This window comes from Nipponia nippon, unplaced genomic scaffold (assembly GCF_047370975.1).
Source record: "Nipponia nippon isolate SJK-2023a ecotype South Korea unplaced genomic scaffold, ASM4737097v1 scaffold_2, whole genome shotgun sequence".
NCBI classification, from domain to species: Eukaryota; Metazoa; Chordata; class Aves; order Pelecaniformes; family Threskiornithidae; genus Nipponia; species Nipponia nippon.
Genome location: NW_028262336.1, coordinates 58,868,844 through 58,888,355, shown reverse-complemented (window position 1 = coordinate 58,888,355; position 19,512 = coordinate 58,868,844). Strand labels below are relative to the sequence as shown.

Sequence of the window (19,512 nt, the reverse complement as noted above, 5' to 3'; positions counted from 1 at the left end):
CGGCGAGCGCGGCTTTCTGCCTGCCACTGGTGTTTATCAGCTCGCCGCTTCGCCGAGTAAATGCGCTTTCTCCTTCATTTTTTTTCCTTTAGGTTTTCCTTTAACATTTTCTTGCTGTTTCGCTTCCCCGAGTCTTAAATGCTTTCTCCCTTTGGTTTTGTGAAGCGGCTCTGCAGCGAATGGCTTGGCGGGGAAGATGTAGCGAGTCGGGGGAATGGAGGGTGGGTTCTGCTCGCCGGAGCGAGCAGCCGGAGGGCGCGCAGCTCTCACCTGCTCGCACGGAAGGTCTAGGCCGAGAGAGCTACGGCTTTCTTTTGTGAAATTATTTAAAGATCACATATTTTTACAACATCACCTATGCAGAGATATAAATAGTTCATACTAGAAATCAAAGCGCTGTAAAAAATCTGATTTAAACACTCCTAGGCAAGAACGTTATCATGAGGAACTACCGGCGCTTCATACTACTTTACTCAGATATTTTTAAGCACCGGGAAAGCTATTCTGATAGCAACATTCATTCACAACTTCGTATTTATTGAAGTCACTAAGGAACAACGAGGAACAACGTATGTCATTGGCTCTGCATTTCAGATCATAAATCATTGCTGGAAAAGCTGAACGCAGCTAAAACACCACATATAACCAAAAACCTGAAAATTTAAATTCATAGGGACCAGGTTTCAGTTCAAACCGTGCAGACCGTGAACTAGGCACACGTATAGCAGCACCCTCTATGGCAATGAGCTGCAGAATCAATATCGATTTCAGTGGAGGGATAAATTTCATAGAGCTTTTTTATGGATATAGGAAAAAGACAAATGCTTCATCGATCCGTAATGTTGCCTGAAAGACAGGCATTACCTCGTTAGATCTGTTAATTTAATAACTGAGTTTGGAGTATTATTTCGAGGTATGGTCACAGCAGTATATATTGAAATCATATTTATGACATGTAACATGCCGGTGTTACAAAATGTTGGGTGCATCTCAAGGAATCCGTAGGAACTGGGACTGTGCGACACTCCTTTCGTCTTTTGGATAGTTCAAAATGCACCGATCCTTCCACGCCTGCAAGCAGTACATAATAGATGGGACCTGGCCATGTAGCAAGTGTAAGGCTCCCTACACTGAGGCTGGGAAGCAGTGCATCCATTTCTCTGGAATAACACTACATACAGTCACAAGGAAACCTCGAAGTTATCGCAGGTCTCCCGGAATTTTTAATACCGATAAAAGCCATGGGTGTGTAATAATAGGAACGTACGAAGAGTTAACGTTGCGGGTACAAATTCCCACTTCAGCATTTAAGAGTTTTAATGGCTTAGATCGGGTCCGTCGGCTGCAGAAGAGGAATATAGATGGGGATCTATGCGTGCATGGGTGTGTGCATACTTAGGCATGCTCACACGTGCGTGTGTAAGGGGTTCGCACACCGGGCAGCCTGGCCGCTCCTGGGGATGCCCCTGCCCCACGGCTACGCGGCAGCTGCGCGGCCGGGCTGGGGCCGGGGCTCTGCCCGCGGAGGGTCGCTGCCGGCCGGGCCGGCCCAGGCCCCCGCCCCGGGGGATCCCGGGGAGCCGCAGGACCCTCCCGGGGGGCTCCGCGCTGGGGTCCCCGAGGGGCGGGCGCGCCCCGCGCCCCCAGCCGCGCTCCCGGCCGCGGGGGCGGTGCGGGCGCGGGTGCGGGCGCGGGCGCGGCGCTGCGGCGGGGCCGCGCCTGCCAGCGGCGGGGAGGCAGCGCCGCCGCTCCCGCTCCGCTCCGCTCCCGCTGCCGCTCCGCAACTTTCGGGCAAACACCGCCCCCTCGCCCGCGTCCACCCCGCCGGCGGCTGGTAAGCGCCGGGCTCCCGCGCCCGGCCGGGGCCAGTGGAGGGCGGCGGGGAGCCCCGGCCCGCAGCCCCTCCGGGGCGGCCGCCGCTGCGCCCAGCGCCGCGCACATGGCCGCGGGAAACTTTGGCGGGCGGGCGGGGTGGGGGCGAGCCCGGGGCGCCGCGGGGACCCGAAGGGGAGAAGGGAAGGGGCGGCGGGGCGGGCAGGTGTCGCCCTCCGCGGAGCGGTGCGGGGCGGTGCGCGGTGCCCCGGTGCGCGGGCGGCGGCGGCCGGGCAGGTGCGGGCGAGCCGGGGCCGAGCGTGCGCGGGCGGGAGCGGCGGCCCCGCGGTGCCCGGTGCGGAGCGGTGCGGAGCGGAGCGAGCGGGACCGGCCGCGGGGCAGCGGGGCTCGGGCGGGGGCAGCCCCGGGGGGCGGCGTTTGGTTCGGGCTTTTCGCCTTGCTGCGCCGGCAGGGAGGGGAGAGTAAGTTGCTGAGCGGTGTAGCGCGGGGGGCAGAGGGTTCAGGTGGAAAATCCAGGCGGCTCACCTCTGGGTGTGTTTTTGGGGGTTGTTTTTGGTTTTTTTCTTGGTTTTGGGGTTTTAGGTTTTTTTTGTTTTGTTTTGTTTTGTTTTTGTTTTTTTACTAGGGCACAGAGGAAAACGTTAGTGCACAATGCTGAAATTGGTGATCTGGTCGCTGAGGCAGGTATCCGAAAAGCGGCAGTCGCTGGAGCAGCTACATTACTGTCATTCTCCGTGCTAGCATGAGGTTTAGGTGCCTTTGCGAGGAAGGTCACTTTTTACACCCCCCACCCCCCCCCATCCCACCCTCTTTTTGCTAAGCTGTGCATCAGCAGCGTGAATTCCAAGAAGCAGTAGGTGTTTCTTGGCATTTCAACTGGGATTTTGGAAAGGGAAGCCGGGTATTTAATGGGAAAAAATCGCGATGGAAGGAAAGGATGCGGAGGCTGCACACAGCCTTGGGTTTGCAGGCGTGTGGAAGTTGTTGAAATAGGTAAAGGGTCGAAATTGGCATTTGGAAAATGGTGATGATTTCTTTAGTTACTTACATGATGGACGAATGTAAGGGAAAACGGGACCACTAAGAATTTTTCCTGTGTTGCAGTTTGCTGTCAGCAGAAGGTAAAACATGTCCTTGAAGATATACAATTTTACATAAACAGCTGATGTTTACATAAGCCTAGATAAGTTTGTGAAAAACACAGATAGCAGAAGATGCAGTGTTAGCTGAACTCGGCTATCCTGCCGTTTGTCCCTGTAATAATTTATCTTTTTTTTTGTATTGTTGCAGCCTGAGAAGAAAGTGAGCAGCTGCACCTTTACCAAAGCAACCACCTGCATTCCTCCTCTCCTCTGGAATGGACAATGGGATGGCCTCTGGCTTTATCATGATCAAAAACTTCTTCCTCTTCTGCGTTTCCATGAGTTTAGCCAGCCACTTCGGGTGAGTTGCCAAACGCCTTTGAATTTTTGCTCTGGGTTTTTTAAGGAAATAGAAAACCTGGGCTCCGTGGGGTGCGGAGCAGCCGAACAAAACAAGCGGGCTTTGCATTTCATCTTAACGTGCTGGTGTCAGGGGGAAGGGAGCCATTCGCTTTCCTGCTCAAATTTACTGTCTCATATCGGTTCTTTACACCCGTAACGCTCTTGCGGGAAGGCCTGGGGGGCACGGGGAGCTCAGAGCAGGCCTACAGCTGCTGAGTGCTCCGACCTGGGCGCAGCGCAGCCGGGGGCTGCGGTGCTCCCTACCCCCGTGGCTGCGGTGAGGGGGGCTTGCACCTTCCCTCTCACCTGGCGGGTGCAGGCTATAGGCAGTAGTGCAAGACTGCAACAGCAGGGACTGGGTGCATGCTGCTAGCTGGTACAGGCTTTCCTAGTGAGTAAGCTGAGATCGTGACTGCTCAGAAGGATGGCCGGGTTTGAAACTTGCTAGAATATTTAGAAATTGTGTTTCCCTGAAGCATATAGCAAGGAATCATGTTTCCTTATTTTTGCTTTGGATGCTTTCCTGACGGTGATGTTCTGAAAACTGTATTGAAGAAATACTCCTACTATAGCTCTTAGAAAAAAAAAACCAACAAACAGAAAAACCCTATTTATATGTTTTTTTCCTAAACCCAGAGATCTTAAGAACTTTCCAAAATCGGGCTATGCAATGGAGTCTAGAAAAAGCAGTTTGCAAGTGCTCTGAAAACGTAGGTTGATTCTTCTTTGTGGAGGAGAACAATTATTTATGATTTCACCAGAAAAAAATGAATCCTCCCAACGTGCTGATTCACAAGCACACCCATCAATCCCTTGCTATAAGAAGATACAAAATGGAGATGCAAATCAGCTTCTGATTTCAAGCAAAGTGATTTTTTCCAGATTGGAACCAGGAGAAAGACCAAACTTTGAGTGATGACTGTCTCTGCTGTAAACAAAACTTAGCCCCGTCTCCAGCATGTGTTCTATGTAGGCAGGTGGAAGCCTGTGACCACAGTGGCGTATACGAACGGTTGTAGGACTGCACTCTACAAAGGATACAAATAGCTGCACACCGATTTATTCACCTTGGAACGGCTTGGTCCTGCTTTCACCGCGGTCTAAGGCAAAATTCTCCCTGGACTTTGTGATAGAAATGAAGAGGGCATGGATAGTGTGGGACTGGTTTTAAACTTGTCTTGAGATGGTTGTAATTTGACAAAGTATTGCCACGCTGAGAAAATCTTGAGGACCATAACCTTAAGTCCTTCCTGATTGTCCGTCAACCCTGCAGAAGGCAGCACATTGCAATAGTTGAGCATGACCTGTTTGGTGTGGGGTCTTTTAACTGTGTTACTCCCCTACCAGAAGAACAGATAGGCGAGGCTGCAAAAAAAGAGAGGGTTTAACTCTCCCTTTCAACTCTGAAGCAAATACTGAATCTAAGTCCCAGGTAGGAATTGGTGTGACCTGTAACCTGGCAGATAATCAGAACAGGACAGTTAGGGGAAACTAGGACACTTGTTTTCTGCGAGTTACTCAAAAAGCTTCTGTGCACTAAAATGAGATCGTCACGTAACCTGCCCCCCCCTCGCCCCCCATTTCTGATCTAGTAATTTTAGTCTGGGCCTGCAAAGATAAGCAGCTCCAATTCGCTGCACCATTCACACGCTGCCTTAGGGCAGAGTTTTGACCCTGCTCAAAAGACAGAGGATGCTCCAGCGCTTCTGTTTCAGAGGCAGAAGCGGTTTCAGAGTGTAATTTGCTAAGTGCTTTGGGACTGACTCTTCAGGACAGAACGGTACAATTTACATGTAGGCTGGTATATTAACTGAAAGAATCTAATACGGATAATACTTGCTGTTGCTACCATGTTCTTCTTTATTAGCTTCATCCGTGTTTGGACTGCGCTGTTACATTGCAGTGCATTTTGCAATGTGCTAGATAAAAGTGATTGGTCAAATGAGCACAAATTAAAAAGCAAGATACAGTAGGATATTACAGATGAAGGCAGAGATTTGTCTACGATTCTCCATAGTCATTCCATATTCATATTAAATCATAAATACAGTTTTTGCTGACATAGCCCAAGCCACCTTCAGGGATTTTGATGCCCGATGCCTGGTAAAATAAACAGGAATTATGTATCTCAGTCTCCTCGGCTACTTCAGAAATCTCAGCAAAAGTCTGTGATTAATGTTTAACATAAACGTGGAATGACTATTGAGAGTTATCCACATCAATAGGCAGTAGAGAAGGACTGTAGGCATAGTTGGTAGAAGTTATTTAAAGAAAAATCACTGAATTAAAATTCAAAGATACAGATGAAACGAGAAGAGGATGCGAAGGCCCCCACCGTTGTTGGTGTAACAGTTTTATGAGTCTACTTCTGCAGAAACAGTCCAGCACGAGTCAAGGCTTTTTCAAGCTTGCTTGAATTCAGCCTTGAGTGGTATAATGCTCTAACGAGTTACGGTATTTTACTGAAGCGTTTCAAGATCGTTCACAATAGTCTTGAAAGTAAACATTAATAATAGAGCTAGGGAATAATTAAAAGTCAAATATAACCATGAAGAGTATTTTCAGGTGAGACAAGAGGCTGATTCCTCCCATTTGTTCTACATGAAGGACTGTGCTGAATTCAGTCACGGTTTCATGCGTGCAAGGCCCCCAGGGTCAGGCTGACAAAACCCAGCAGAAGGTGGGTGCTCTCCTGGCAGGGGGTCTGTGGAGATGCAAAATAATTCAGACTCTACTCCCTTTGGACTTGTGCCCGCAAGAGCGATGCTGTGAGGCTGAGTGCATCAGTCGAGGAAGGAAACCAACGTACGCGGGGTCCTGTCCTGCCAGACTCCGCGGGTGCTGTGGCACTGCCCAGCATCTTGCCCTTTCTGGCCCTCGGGGAGCGCACGCAGTTGCAGCCCTGCGAGGGTCGGCGCAATGGGTGCCTGCCTGCACCGAGATCTCCCTGAGGTGAGGTAGCACGTGGTTGGCCCCATGCCGGCCGACCTTGCTGCATCCTGACTTTTTTGCAAGCCCCAGACTGTCCTCGGGGACATCTCTGGGGACATGCTGGTGACGCGCAGTCCCTGTGTGTTTGCATTTTAGACGTGCAATTTCAGAAATCTGTCTGAGAGCTGAAACCACCGCGAATGGATGTTGCTGGTGTGACCACAGTTTGGTTGCCATCTGCTAATAATACTTATAATAGTAGAAACATGGAAAACAGAAGATCCCAATTAAATGTAGCCAACGCAAGACTTCTCTGTACACTGTAAGAATTCAGTGCGTGGTGTGTCTGTAGTTTCACATACTTTTCCACTAGCTCACAGTCCTTATCACTAAGACCATAATCCTGCTATTTAGGCTAAACATACCTCTCCTTCAGGCTGTTATTTCAAGTTAGACTCTGCAGCCCTCAGCAGTTAGCTCTGCTGGGCTATCCCTTTCCACGTACTTGCAGATGCTAGGGAGTTCTTCCTCATGTTTTTAAGACTCACGTTGTAAGAATTATCATATGCTTATGCCGTCATGCTTATCCATTTTTTCTTTTATTCTGTTTTCCTTTCCTTCTCCATGTCTCCAGATAGCTTTTTGAACCCATGAGACAATTTTAATAATTGGAAAACTAAGTGAGTACCTAGAACTGCTTGGAGGAGGCAGACAGGCATCAGTCGATCCCTCTGCCGAACAGAAAGCTACGGCTTCAGCATCTCTGTTTCGCTTGGCCTGCCGGCTGGCCAAATGACAGGTGCGTTACCTGCAGGCCATCCAGCACGTGCTTGGTGCAGGATCAGCCCTGGCACACGTTGCCTTCTAGTGAAGCTGCAGGTCGGTGACTTGGGTAGCTAAGAGTACTGGGAGGTGTTTAATTACTGGGAGAAAGTCAGGATATTGAAAGGGGCGTTAAGGTGCAAGGGGGTGAGGACGATAAAGACGTCGCCCTATGAAAAACAGGCTTTCATTGCATTGCTCACAAATTTCTCGTTCCCAGAAGGCAGTAAAATACTGCTCTTGCTAAATGAAAGAATTAAAGTATTCTTTAAGGATCTGCCAAGACCATTAAAGTTTCATTATTTTCAGTCAGTCCTCTCCCCTCTCCTAATGATGTGGAAGAATTGAATCTTCATTGCACAAATTCACAAAATACCAGCATTTTCGTATCTCAAGAATCTGTAAGAAAGGGATGGTAAGAAGCTAACTTAGAAAAGTAAATCCTTTGGTGTCTGGCCAGCTGACAGTATCCAAAAGTGTGCAAGTGCATTCTCCATTGTCTTTTCCACAAACTGTTAATTTGTCTGAAGTTCTGGTATAATTCCAATCCTATTAAAGCAAGCTATTGGAAACTTCACTCTTAAGAGAGAGAGAAAAAAAATACAACTTTCAGTCGCAAAATACTCCTCAGTTATTTTTCCCATGTCTCTTACTTTTTTTTTTTTTTAACGTTTTGGGAAAATCATGAAATACCTACCATACGTTTTCCTCTTATTCCAACTAAGCTATGAATAGTATCTGTTATGATTTTGACTAGACGGCAAAAAAGACAGTGATGTTTAAAATGGTAAACGATGAACTCCTCGGAAGAGGTAGCTGTGAATCTTTAGAGAGTGATTACATTTTACACTGATCGGCCCCTTCTGTGGCTTCTGATTTTTTCAGTCACCCTGAAATTGCAATATTAAATAAATGCGATGAGAAGTATTCCTGGTTGGTTTAGTTTATGTTCAGTAATGAGCTTTAAATGTAATTATCTTTGAATTTTCTTAGCATTTTCCTAAGGTTCTTTTCTAGGTTTATTTTTATCCATAACTGAAAATGTCTGCCATAAAAATATTTTTGCTTGCAGAGAGGCAATAATGTGGTACCTACTAGTATGTTGATAAAACCTAATCTTTAGCTGTGCAGAAATAATTTAGGTTATCACCTGTTTTCTCACTACTCATAAAGCTATAGTATCTAATACATGCACGTAACATTGCAATTACAGTTTAAAGGTCTCATGTCATAAAAGACAACCTCAGCACTTAATCCAAAATGTGAATTGCTATTTCACCAGCAATCTCAAAAATATAAATTAAATGCTCACTTTTCTGTGAAAGAAAAAGTGTTGTTTGCATTAATGGCAAACAGTAATCCATCCACAAATGCAGCTTCACATGATGCTGACATTTCTCCAAAATTCGGCATCAGATGCCTTCTTTTTCGGGTGAAGCGATCTGCCAAATCTGAACTGGATTGCAGTTTTGCAGATGAAGTGCAGACTTTTTATAAGTCTTCACCCTAGTTGTTTCTCCATCTTTTTCATCTATTAATTAGATTTTCTTGTGGAGATATAAAAGTATTTCGGCATTCGAGGTGTGTATACTAGTCTTGTGAAAGCTGTACATAGCCGAGAGAGAAGGAAGCAGCATCAATTACTCTTGTTAGGTTCAGAGGAGCAGTTATGAGAACTAAGTATATTTTGTCCCATCCCCACAAAAATAGTTCAATGGAAATCTTCCCTCTGAGTTCAATTGGCTTTGAATTCAGCCATAAGCACTAAAAATAACAAGCTTTTTCAAGAGCAGAGAAACTAGTGAAGCTTTGTATCCTGTGCCCCCAGCACCGTACCTTTCTGGCTCCGCATTGGGCATCCCTTGTTCCCATCTCCCATTGCAACACCTACATTTTACCTCTGCGGTCCTTTACTCCCAGGATCTTTCCTAATCACCCTGCAACTCTCTTCTATATCTCTTAATTAGCAGAGAGGAGGTGGGCTGGTTTTGCTGAGGCTGTTTCTGAGCTCCATGCGTGCTGACTGGGCCAGTCAGTGAGCCAGAGGGAAGAGATGACTGCTGACCTCACATTTTTACTTAATGAGGCACTAATTTAGATCCCTCTCCCCTTGTCTAGTCACTGCTTCTCATGGAGCTTGTAGGAATGAAATGAGGTTTGATCTCTCTGCTTCTTTGTGAGATGCACTGGAAAATGAAAATGGGGTCCTACGTTGATACGGTGAAGGAGGCAGACAGCACGATGCATATCTCTTTCTCATGAAAGAAAGAAGCTAAAATAAATGAGAAAAGTTTAAAGTAGTATTCTAGGATTTTACCAAAGCGTTAATTATGGTTGCTGCGTATGAAGAACCTCTGTAACTTCTGTCTCCTCCTTGTATTCACTAGGCTGCCGCTTGTAAATATTTACCTTTACATGGTGAATCGCTTTGATGACGATTGACAAAAAAGTATACAGTCTTTTGTCTTGAATGGTGCGGCGTGCAAGGATGTCTAATGTTTCTGTAATCAGTTTGCATCTGCTGGATTAACTGTCTTTCATTACAGTCAAACATGTCTGCGATGTTTTTTCTGCCTCAGTTACTCACTAGAGGTTGTGGTCACAGCATAGAAAACAGAATTAATTTGGTCTTCTGACCATGGAGAGAGGGGATGGCCTGAAAAATGGTCAAGATTTGCAGCTATACCTCCACCTGCAGCAAAGGGGAGCTCCTTGGTGGCCTTGAGCTCTCCAGGTGTGAGCTTGTTGAGGGTCACAGCAGTGCTGATGGCACTTGGGCTGCGAGGAGCCTCCTCGGCCAGGTGTTTGCAAGTGCTTCAGCATTCCTGGGAATCGGACCCGTGCTCCCACCGCCCGGCCTTGCTCCCCTTTCCTGAGAGGCTTTGCAATCCTTTCCTTTTCCAGCAGAAGCACACAAGCTGTAAAGGGAACAGGCGCAGGACTGGGGGTCGCCATGTCTGTGAGGGGCTACGTGATCACCAGCAGCTCGTCCTGACCCAGGTCTCGCATCACTAAAACTTCCAAACCCATTACAGGGGTGTCAGCAAAGTCCCATTAGTGTAAACCTTGTGCAGGTAAAACCAGGTTGAGGTCCCTTGTCTTTGTATAAATCCTGTTCTGTTAGGTAAGCCTGACGCATATGTTACAAGCATTCTGCAAGGCAAGCTGTTCAGAGGGATGCTTTGAGGTTCTCTATTTATTTACTGATTTATTTCCCTGGGGACTGGTAGTAAATAAACATGGATTTTTAAATTTTTTTATCTCCGGGTGACTGGCTCTCGTCGAGTTCAGGTTGTTGGAGTGTAAGTGATTCCTGTCTGCTGGCAGGGTGCATGAGGCAGGGTATGGTTCCTAGTGGGGCGACGTGCCCTGTCGCAGCTGGAGCATTTGCTGGCGATTTTAGCAGAGACTGAAACTTGAATAAGCACTGAGTGTGAGCAAGCTTGCTGTCTTAAGAGATGCTCGTTGCTTGCTGCAGGTGAAGCATGCTTGTGGAAACTTATGTGTCTGTTCTTTAGGTAAGCAAAGGCATTAGTAGGCAGGGGATTCTCCTAAGCATCTTTAAATGAAAATCAAATGGACTTAAAAATGCAAGTTACAGTTATGCTGTGAGCATGGGTAAAATGATGAAATAACAAAGAGTTCAGAATAAAAACAAATCTGGCCCAAAAGATATGGAATGAGGCCCACTACACTTTGCTGTTATTTGCATACTACAAGGGAGGACTAATTTATGCAAAAGAGAGAGGAGGAATGAAGAACTGTGTTTTCTGTACCGCAGTATGTTTTTTCAGATACCCCAGTGATCTGGGGTGGGATTTTTGAATGCAATGGGAGTTCGTTATCCTCAAATAAGGTTAGAGTTCATCCTTTGTTCTGGCAATAAATTACATAAACTGTGGAAATTAGAAGCTGTTTGGCACGTAAGGATTAAAGAGTACCTTCAGGCAGACTTGAAGGAGTGTCCCCAGGCAAACCCGTGCTGCTCCTGCAGCTCCCCTGCCAGCTGATGCAGTTCCCAAAGACGGGAGAGCTAGCCTGGGGAAAAACCAGTAACAGCTTTTGCTGGCCCTATGAGGTGACCTGGCTCCCTTCAGGGGACGGAGACGTGCCAGCGATGGGGAAGTGGTGGCGCTGAGGTGGGGCAGGGCAGTGTGGGGGACTGGGATCTCCCTGTGCATTACGGCAAGAGGGTCAGTGGGCTTAGGTGTCCCCCGATCCAGTACCCCAGGGCTGTACCTCCATGGCATGGGCCCTTCCTTGGGTCCTCCTCCTCCAGGGAGAGCTATTTACGGTTGCTTATAGCAGTGATGAAATTGCCGTGGCTCCCCATGACACTCAGTGGGAGCCGCAGGAGAGGACAGAGGCTCGGAGGCTCCGTCGCAAAGTTCCCTTGGGACTGAAGCCCCTTGAGGCCGGCATGGCTTTTGACCTGTTTCTTTTCGTTTGCATAAAATAGCTTCTCGCAAACGCCAACAGCATCAGGAAAAGAGGACGCCAATGATAACATCACTATATTCACCAGGATCTTGGATGGTCTGCTGGATGGCTATGACAACCGACTGCGCCCGGGACTGGGAGGTAGGGTAACGCGTTCACTGTGGCTGGTCCCCTCTATGCAGAACCATCATCTACATGATGCCCTCCTGAATGGGTACCTGCTCTTGGCACGGGCCTCGATGAGGGAGTTGTGTTTCATTAGCTAAACGAAGCCCAGAAAGTAGATCTGTCTGCTGGCAAACAGGGCACAATATAAAAGTCACTGAAAATCGTCTTCTTTCAGTCATTGAGGTCGTCTGAGGTTGGGTTAGGAGAGCATGTGTGATGCATTTTTTCTGTAATTGAATACAGTTTGGGTTTCTTTTCTCTCTGGTACTCCCTAAGGTGAGTGAGACAGGGTGCTAGCAGGTTGCTGCAAGGTTCTCGCACTGGTCAGCATGTATAAAATTATGCCAGTGAAAAAAATCTCTGTTAAAAACAGATCTCCAAACCATCCATTTTTAGATAGCTACAGCAAATCTGTATTGATATGTCATTTTGATAACCTCTACAGCAGCTATTTTAAAACCATAACATGTGAATAGTTGCTTGCCATCCTAACCTTGTTGAGCCCTCCTTCAGCTTTCTATCCCCCAGATTTCTCTCATCTTCTACCCATGTGTAAACCATCTGTTATGTTTCTTCCTGGCCCTTTTTTAATCTGGCTACCCCCACCCCTTCCTCTTTTGAGACCAACACATTGCTTTCATCCCTTTCTCTCCTTCTCCTCTCACTTTACACAGAGATGCTTGAAAATAGGGCTCGATGCTATCTTATGTAACGAACTTCTGAAATTTCTGCCCTTAAATTAAATTAGTCCTGGATTTGAAAAGATGCCAGAAGGACTTAGAATCTTGAGGGCAGAATTAGTTTCACCTAACTTTGGACATCTATAATATAGATGCCTGAAATCAGGCAGGTCATCCAAGCCAGCAGAGGGGAATAGGTCCTTCCAAGATACATTTCATCTCATTCTATAGTAGGTATCAAATATGAGCCAGCAATGTGCGCTCGCAGCCCAGAACGCCAACCATATCCTAGGCTGCATAAAAAGGAGTGTGGCCAGCAGGTCAAGGGAGGTGATTCTTCCTCTCTACTCTGCTCTTGTGAGTATTGTGTTCAGCTCTGGGGCCTCCAGCATAAGAAAGACATGGACCTGGTCGAGCAGGTCCAGAGGAGAACCATGAAGATGATCAGGGGGCTGGAGCACCTCGCCTGTAAGGACAGGCTAAGAGAGCTGGAGTTGTTCAGCTTGGAAAAGGGAAGGCTCCAGGGAGACCTTATAGCAGCCTTCCAGTACTTACAGGGGGCCTACAGGAAAGATGGGGAGGGACCCTTTATCAGGGAGTGTAGTGATAGGATGAGGGGTAATGGTTTTAAATGGAAAGAGGGTAGATTTAGATTAGATATTAGGAAGAAATTCTTTACTGTGAGGGTGGTGAGAAATTGGAACAGGTTGCCCAGAGAAGCTGTGGGTGCCCCATCCCTGGAAGTGTTCAAGGCCAGGTTGGATGGGGCTTTGAGCAACCTGGTCTTGTGGAAGGTGTCCCTGCCCGTGGCAGTGGGGTTGGAACCAGATGATCTTTAAGGTCCCTTCCAACCCAAACCATTCTGTAATCCATGATCAAAACTTGTCAGTCAGAGGAATTGCACCCTTGAAGGGCCTGTTTCTTTCCACTGATTGTAAGAAGAGACCCTGGGCTGCTAAAGGTTGACAACTGCATTTGATCAGGGATGAAATTCTTCCTCAAACATATTCTTAATTTTAGGCTTTTGGGGATTTTTGAGTGATTCAGAAATTGTTAATAGAGAAATGCATCACAAGCACGTATTTGCCTCTTAAAGCGATTACTAACGCAGAGTCTATATTTATTACAGAGAGAATAACTCAGGTGAAAACAGACATCTATGTTACCAGTTTTGGTCCTGTGTCAGACACAGAAATGGTAAGTTCGAGCACATCGCTGCCAACTCCATTGTATTTACTTTGCTAAAGTCATTTTCGGAACCATCGCTTCTATTCAGATCCTGCAATACCTCGACTGTTTCTTTGTGCCAGGAATACACCATTGATGTTTTTTTCCGACAAAGCTGGAAAGACGAAAGGCTGCGATTCAAAGGACCTATGCAACGCCTCCCTCTTAACAACCTGCTTGCCAGCAAGATTTGGACCCCGGACACTTTTTTCCACAATGGCAAGAAGTCTATTGCTCACAACATGACAACCCCAAACAAACTTCTGCGCCTGGAGGATGATGGCACTCTGCTGTATACCATGAGGTAATAACAGGGATTGATTTCTTCTGATGCTGATTCCCAACCAGCTCTGCAAATACTTGTGGGGAGTGTTGCTTCCCCCACTCCTAGTAAAGCCAGGAAACCAATCTTTCACATATATTTACGTGAATATCAAGAAAAATGGAAAACATAATCGCTGCCTACAAGTACCAATTAATTTGTAGCTTCTGAATACCGCTAGTGCTTAAATATTTCCTTTGATTAAATGGAAGGCATATTCTCAACAGATTTGATGATTCAGTCCAGCTTTTTTATGAAGATCTGTTCTCTCTTACTGTTTGTATTTGTAGCTGCAGTGCTGATTGCAGGGGAACAGTCTCCAAGGCCAGAAACTGAGATCTTGTACTGGGGCAGTACATCTTGAACCCTTGGAGCTTTTGTTATTATTTTTTTCGATTTCACTAATAGTGCTAAAAGGCAAATCATCATAGGGATAAATGAAATAAGCTAGCAGCACTGTGAAGCTGTTTTAGCAAGTACTTTCTTGAAAACAAAGCTGGCACATTGTATTGGCAGAGAAGCAAATTGATGTCTCAGATCTTCAGGGTCGTGCTCCTCATCTGCTTAGAGGACACTGTCAAGCTTCATCATTGCATAACCTAGATATAATATCGGTGATGTTAGAGGATTGCCTGAAATTCTTCTCAGGCCAAATCCCACATCGATGTACGGCAATTTGCTCATTAAAGGTAATTAGCCTGTAGTAATTAAGACTGCCGTCTATCTTCAACAGGGTTTTCTCCAAGAGCGTAATCATACGGACAACACTTGAAAAAGAGATGAAAGGAAAAACCTACTGAGCAACAAAGTGTTATTCTGAGCTTTTCACATACGAGCGCAGAGTGGTGCCTGAGACCCAGCCAAGTGCTCGGGAGCCTGAAGTTTAGGTGCTGAGAAGCCCGAGTTTTCAGCAGGCAGCCGCCAACGAAGCGAGGAGGGAGCTGAGGTCCCACTGGTACCCGGTCCTGCTGCAGGGCCGGCTCTGCCCCACAGAGCTGACAGACGCCCGGTGTCACACGTTGGGAGGGCGAGCCCCAAGCTTGCTCCTGGGCCCGGTGGTTAAGACTTGTTGGGGCTCAAGGAGATTATGCTTTCATACACAGGCACCTGGAGCTTCCCAGATTTTATTTCAGGTGTTTTCAACCTGTTTTACTTATTTATTTATTTTGGCCCTAGCCTTAAATCCCTTCTTCTGAAAGGAAAAGAGATTTAGGAGAAGTAAGGTATCCTCATGTAAGTCCTCACAGCTTTAGACCATCACAGTTGTAACTGCACTAGTGCTAAAAAGACTTAGACATGACAGTCATGTTTAAAAGAAGGGGAAAAAACCCCTCATTTTCTCTTCTGCTATATGTATTGCTGTTCTTACTAGCCCCAAGTCAGTGATCTCCACAATAATAAACTGAAACAATGTGAGGATACACATACATGCTTAAATGAATAAAAGTCAGAATAACTATCAGAGAAACTGGTTTTCACAAAAATACTTGTAACGTTGGCCTTACAACCAGTCTCACTGCTGCTAGGACTGTGCTGGTACCACTCCATAGACTGCTGCAGAGGCGATTCCCGATTATCTGTGTGAATTACGTGTGTAGGTCCAGATCAGGCTCGCAGTCAGCCTGGAGCAAAACATTACATCGTGTGGCGGATTCATAGCTGGCATGCTATTTCTGTGCAAGTACTGGGTTTTGCAGTGTTTTAAAGAAATGCAGCAAAGTACCGATTCATGAGGCAATGAGCTGAGCCATCCGAGGTAGCGAAGTGAGACCTAGGTGAGCCCACCACTGAATCTGAATTACTCTGTCAAGTGCGTCTTCTGTGACCATGGCAGAGTATTGTCACATTACGTGCCACATAATATATTGAGGAAAAGACAGTGCCCTGCTCAGCATATGCAGCTGGAGAAAAAATTGGGTTTGACACAGACTTTCTCATCATCCCACTCAGTCCCTTTTCCTCTGGTTTTCACAGGGGAAAAGCTCTTTGGGGTTGATGTTTTTGTAGGCTACAGAAAGACACAGAAAGCTTTTGTAACCTAAAAAACCATGCAACATAACTTTTTTTTTTTTTGGTAGAGTATTGTGTGTGGGTGTGCATGTGTGTGGAAATAAATTCCCACGAACCATGGTGTATGTGATAAGAAATGGAGCGCAAAGCTTTTTAAATAGCTTGCCTTCCACTATTGCAAGTAATAACTTTAAAAATAAATGAGTGTCTATGCTATTCTGTTTAAACACAAGTCAGGAGACTGCTTTTGTAACGTGCATGGCACTGTGCTACTTTAGGGATAGCAGTTTTTCGTGATGGGCGTTTCAGCAGCATGAGTGATGCTCCGCCGCAAGGTGGCTTGAGGATCCCGTCCCAACCTGTGCAGAGGTGGCTGGGACATGGGGCCAGCCCCTTCAGCTGCCGCCCAGCCCTTGGCAACTCCCCACGAAGGTAACAGCTCATCAGTGCTACCTAGCATGGATTTCTGTGCGAAGATAGGCAGCACTGGACTTTTTGAGGGGAGAGATGGTTATCGGCGGTGGTGCACTGCTTGAAGGTACTGGGTCTTAGCCGAGGCTTGAGCCCCATCTCCTGTAGCTCCCATCAGACTCATTTGGTTCTCAGGATCTGGAGATGTGGAGACAACCCTCTGTTAGCTCTGCATTCCCCTCGTTTCCAAGGAGGAATTGCGAGCTTCCCAGACTGTACGTAGGAGTAATCCGTGTGGGGAGGATTGGACCCTCTGTCATTGACAGAGATGCCTGAATTGCTTTTGCAACCTCGCATCTGGCTGCCTGAATGAAGAGGAGGAAAGCAGCTGAGCCGACGCTGACCCTCCATCTTATTTGACTTCCAAATATACCAAGTATGATCAGCTGAGCAAACTTCCACTTAGCACTTGTCAGTACATACATTTTCATGATACATGTGTTTACTTACGAAGAAAAATGTATTCTTGGCATGTTTCATTTGATGATATGTTGTCTCGGTCAGAAGTTGAGGGGATATATGTTGCTAGGGAAATCTAATACATGGGCTTCTGTATATGTGTAGTATTAAAACCCTTCTTCATGCTTACAGGAACATAACATGCTCTTCAGACAAATCTCATAGGCAGCAGCGTTCTCTTCAGGGAACAACTTAATAATTCCGATTGTCTTTGATTTGGTAGGCCCTATTTGTTTTATTTTGCTAATGTGGTTTACAAATTATACACTGCTGAATTGAAAGTTGCAAATTCCGAATCGAAAGTTGCAAATTCTGTTTCTTCCCCTAGAGGGGAGTATTGTCCGCATCTCCACTTTGAAATGATTTTTTTTTTTTTTTCCAGTAAGAGCGCTGTGATAAAAAGCACTAGCAAATGTACTTCCTATTTCCCTAATCTGTATAGAAAATAGCTTTGTGAATGGAGGCAAAAAGTTGATTCTTTCCCTTTAAAGACTTAAAGATACTTAGTTTATCCTATCTGAGAAATAAATGTTATAAGAAGCATAAAACTTGTTTGTTCCATGAAACTATTCTGAAAAATGCGTTTAAGCAACCTTTTCAGGCTAAGAGAACCAAAATGTCTCGGTGAGCGGCATTTTTTCACTCAGTGGGAATTGGCTTTAAGGACAGAAGCTCTGATAAACTTTGCTGTAGGATGCCAGAAAAAAGCTGCGAGTCTGCCTTGGTTTTTTTCCCAGAACTTGTGTGAAGTAGAGTGTGCTCACTAGAGCTAAACCTTCGGACCATAACTGAACTTCTAGACAGCAGGTCATAGGGAGTTTTTGATGATTTTCTATCAGTTTGTAGATACTGAAAAATCTTCTTGTGTCAGCACAAGGGCTAGGCGTCTTGGAGGCCCACTCTCGCCATCATTTTGAAAGGACTCCAAGCCGCTTTTGCTACCACTAGGGCTGCCAGGCATCTGATATAATTTGGGATTTTAAATATGACATGGTCATACATCTGAAGAGCGTACAAACAGATTTTTCCCGTGTTATTACAGCGACTGAAAGTTGCCAGAGATCCTGAGAGTGTATACAGTTGAATTTGTGCCATTAATCTGCAAAAGCGTAATTTGTCAGCTGGAGACTGCAGACATTTGTTAGTAAAGTGTTTAAGAAACTCCAAAAATTTTAGTACAGCCCTGAAATACAGTTACCAATGAAGCATTTAAAATTCAGCAATGTGTAAGATGGCTATCCACTTGATGGCAGCATAGCCCCACTGCTTACTGTCGGTAGTGCATACACAGGCTTATCTAGGCTGAAAATACTGCTTCTTACATTAGCGCTGAGCATTAAAATTGTATCTGCAAGTGTACAGATGTCCTGGGTGCATGTTAGCCCAAAGTCTGCTCTTACATGAAGCGCTTCATGAGCAAGCTAACCATTTTATGCTGTAGAGCTATTGATTATAAAACCAGTTGACTGGAAGATACGGTGCTGTTTTCAAGATTTCCATTGGGAAAGCCAGGTTTTGTTTGCTTAGCTTTTTTTAAGGGAAAATTAATATATGAAAAATGTGTGGGTTCTCAAGTGCTGACTTTGCCAGAAGGCAGCCGTTCCCAGATGCAGGTTTGCTTGTGTGGCCCTGAGCAAGGAGTGACCGGCAAATCTACACTGCAAAATGAACCCTTAGTTTTCAATCAGCCAGCCGTCTAGATGGGAACATTTCTGTTCAGTTTGCATATGTTGTTCTTCTTTCAAAGGGAAGATTTCATTTATGCACCCATTTATATTTACAGAAAGGGATCTGGCAATGCTTTTGGGTATTGTATAAATATTGCAAAACTAATTAGCAGCTATCTAGCCATACAAATACGCATTTCCTTTCCCCATGTTAGTCTTGCTGCCTTTTCTTTCATATTCAAGCTTCAAATTGCCTGAAGCTGGAAGAAAAAAAAAATAATTTTTTCACATTGGGCTGAATCTTGCAGAGTGATGAAAAATTGCCGTGGTGGCAAGGACTCTCAGCTGCTTTTCATCAATTCAGATTTTGACAGAGTGAGAGAAAATAGGGATATATGAAATGAAGGGCCCTTCCCTGAGGATAGCAGCAGGATTCTTGTTTTAACACCAAGCCTAGCGGTTTCCGTCTCTCTCCTTTGATTGCACATTGCCCCATTTCGCAAAAGTTGTCCTTCAAGGAACCAAAATTTGTTGTTTTGAAAAATCCATGGCTGGAGTTACCCACAGAGAGAGAAAGGCATCAGAGGAGACTGTGGTGTAATACATTCAAAACGGGCAATTATGACCTGCTCAAATATAGTCCCTATGTAGAGTGCGTGACAATAGCCTATTCTGCTGGTAATAAAAGTGGGCAGAGCCCCGCAGAGATCTCCATCACAGAGACAGAAACTCGCACAGCAAGGGCAGAATTGATTAAAAGACAAAACCCAAACCAGAACCAGCCTGTCCTTGGATGAGGAGATGTTTGCCTGGACTTTGAGGGGTTACAAAAGGTCCAGCTTTAGTTCCAGGTCTGTGCTGAGCAGACCCATCTTTCCCTTGGGGTTAGCTGGTACAATTTCTGCCAGATTCCCTTGTGCTCCCCCCGCTTTATAACCACGAACTGCTCGAGGTATCATTCACTTCTGCAGATGGGCTGACCCGATGTCCCAGATGTG

General features: G+C 46.0%; 1 protein-coding gene across 5 annotated transcripts in view; it reads left to right on the top strand.

The window, feature by feature from the left end:
- The first annotated feature begins 1,363 nt into the window (after nt 1-1,363).
- Nucleotides 1,364-19,512, top strand: part of GABRA5 (gamma-aminobutyric acid type A receptor subunit alpha5) — a 58,612-nt gene continuing 40,463 nt past the window's right edge. Inside the window, exons 1-6 of one of the 5 annotated variants that reach the window (XM_087757961.1) lie at nt 1,713-1,834; nt 2,459-2,517; nt 3,124-3,276; nt 11,530-11,651; nt 13,488-13,555; nt 13,669-13,889. In XM_087757961.1, the coding sequence (XP_087614087.1) occupies nt 3,191-3,276; nt 11,530-11,651; nt 13,488-13,555; nt 13,669-13,889 (497 nt within the window). In that variant the 5' untranslated portion in view covers nt 1,713-1,834; nt 2,459-2,517; nt 3,124-3,190. Of the gene's footprint in view, nt 1,384-1,698; nt 1,835-2,458; nt 2,518-2,744; nt 2,955-3,123; nt 3,277-11,529; nt 11,652-13,487; nt 13,556-13,668; nt 13,890-19,512 lie in introns of those variants that run through there. The other 4 variants (XM_087757964.1, XM_087757960.1, XM_087757963.1 and 1 more) reach the window with 4 other exon arrangements.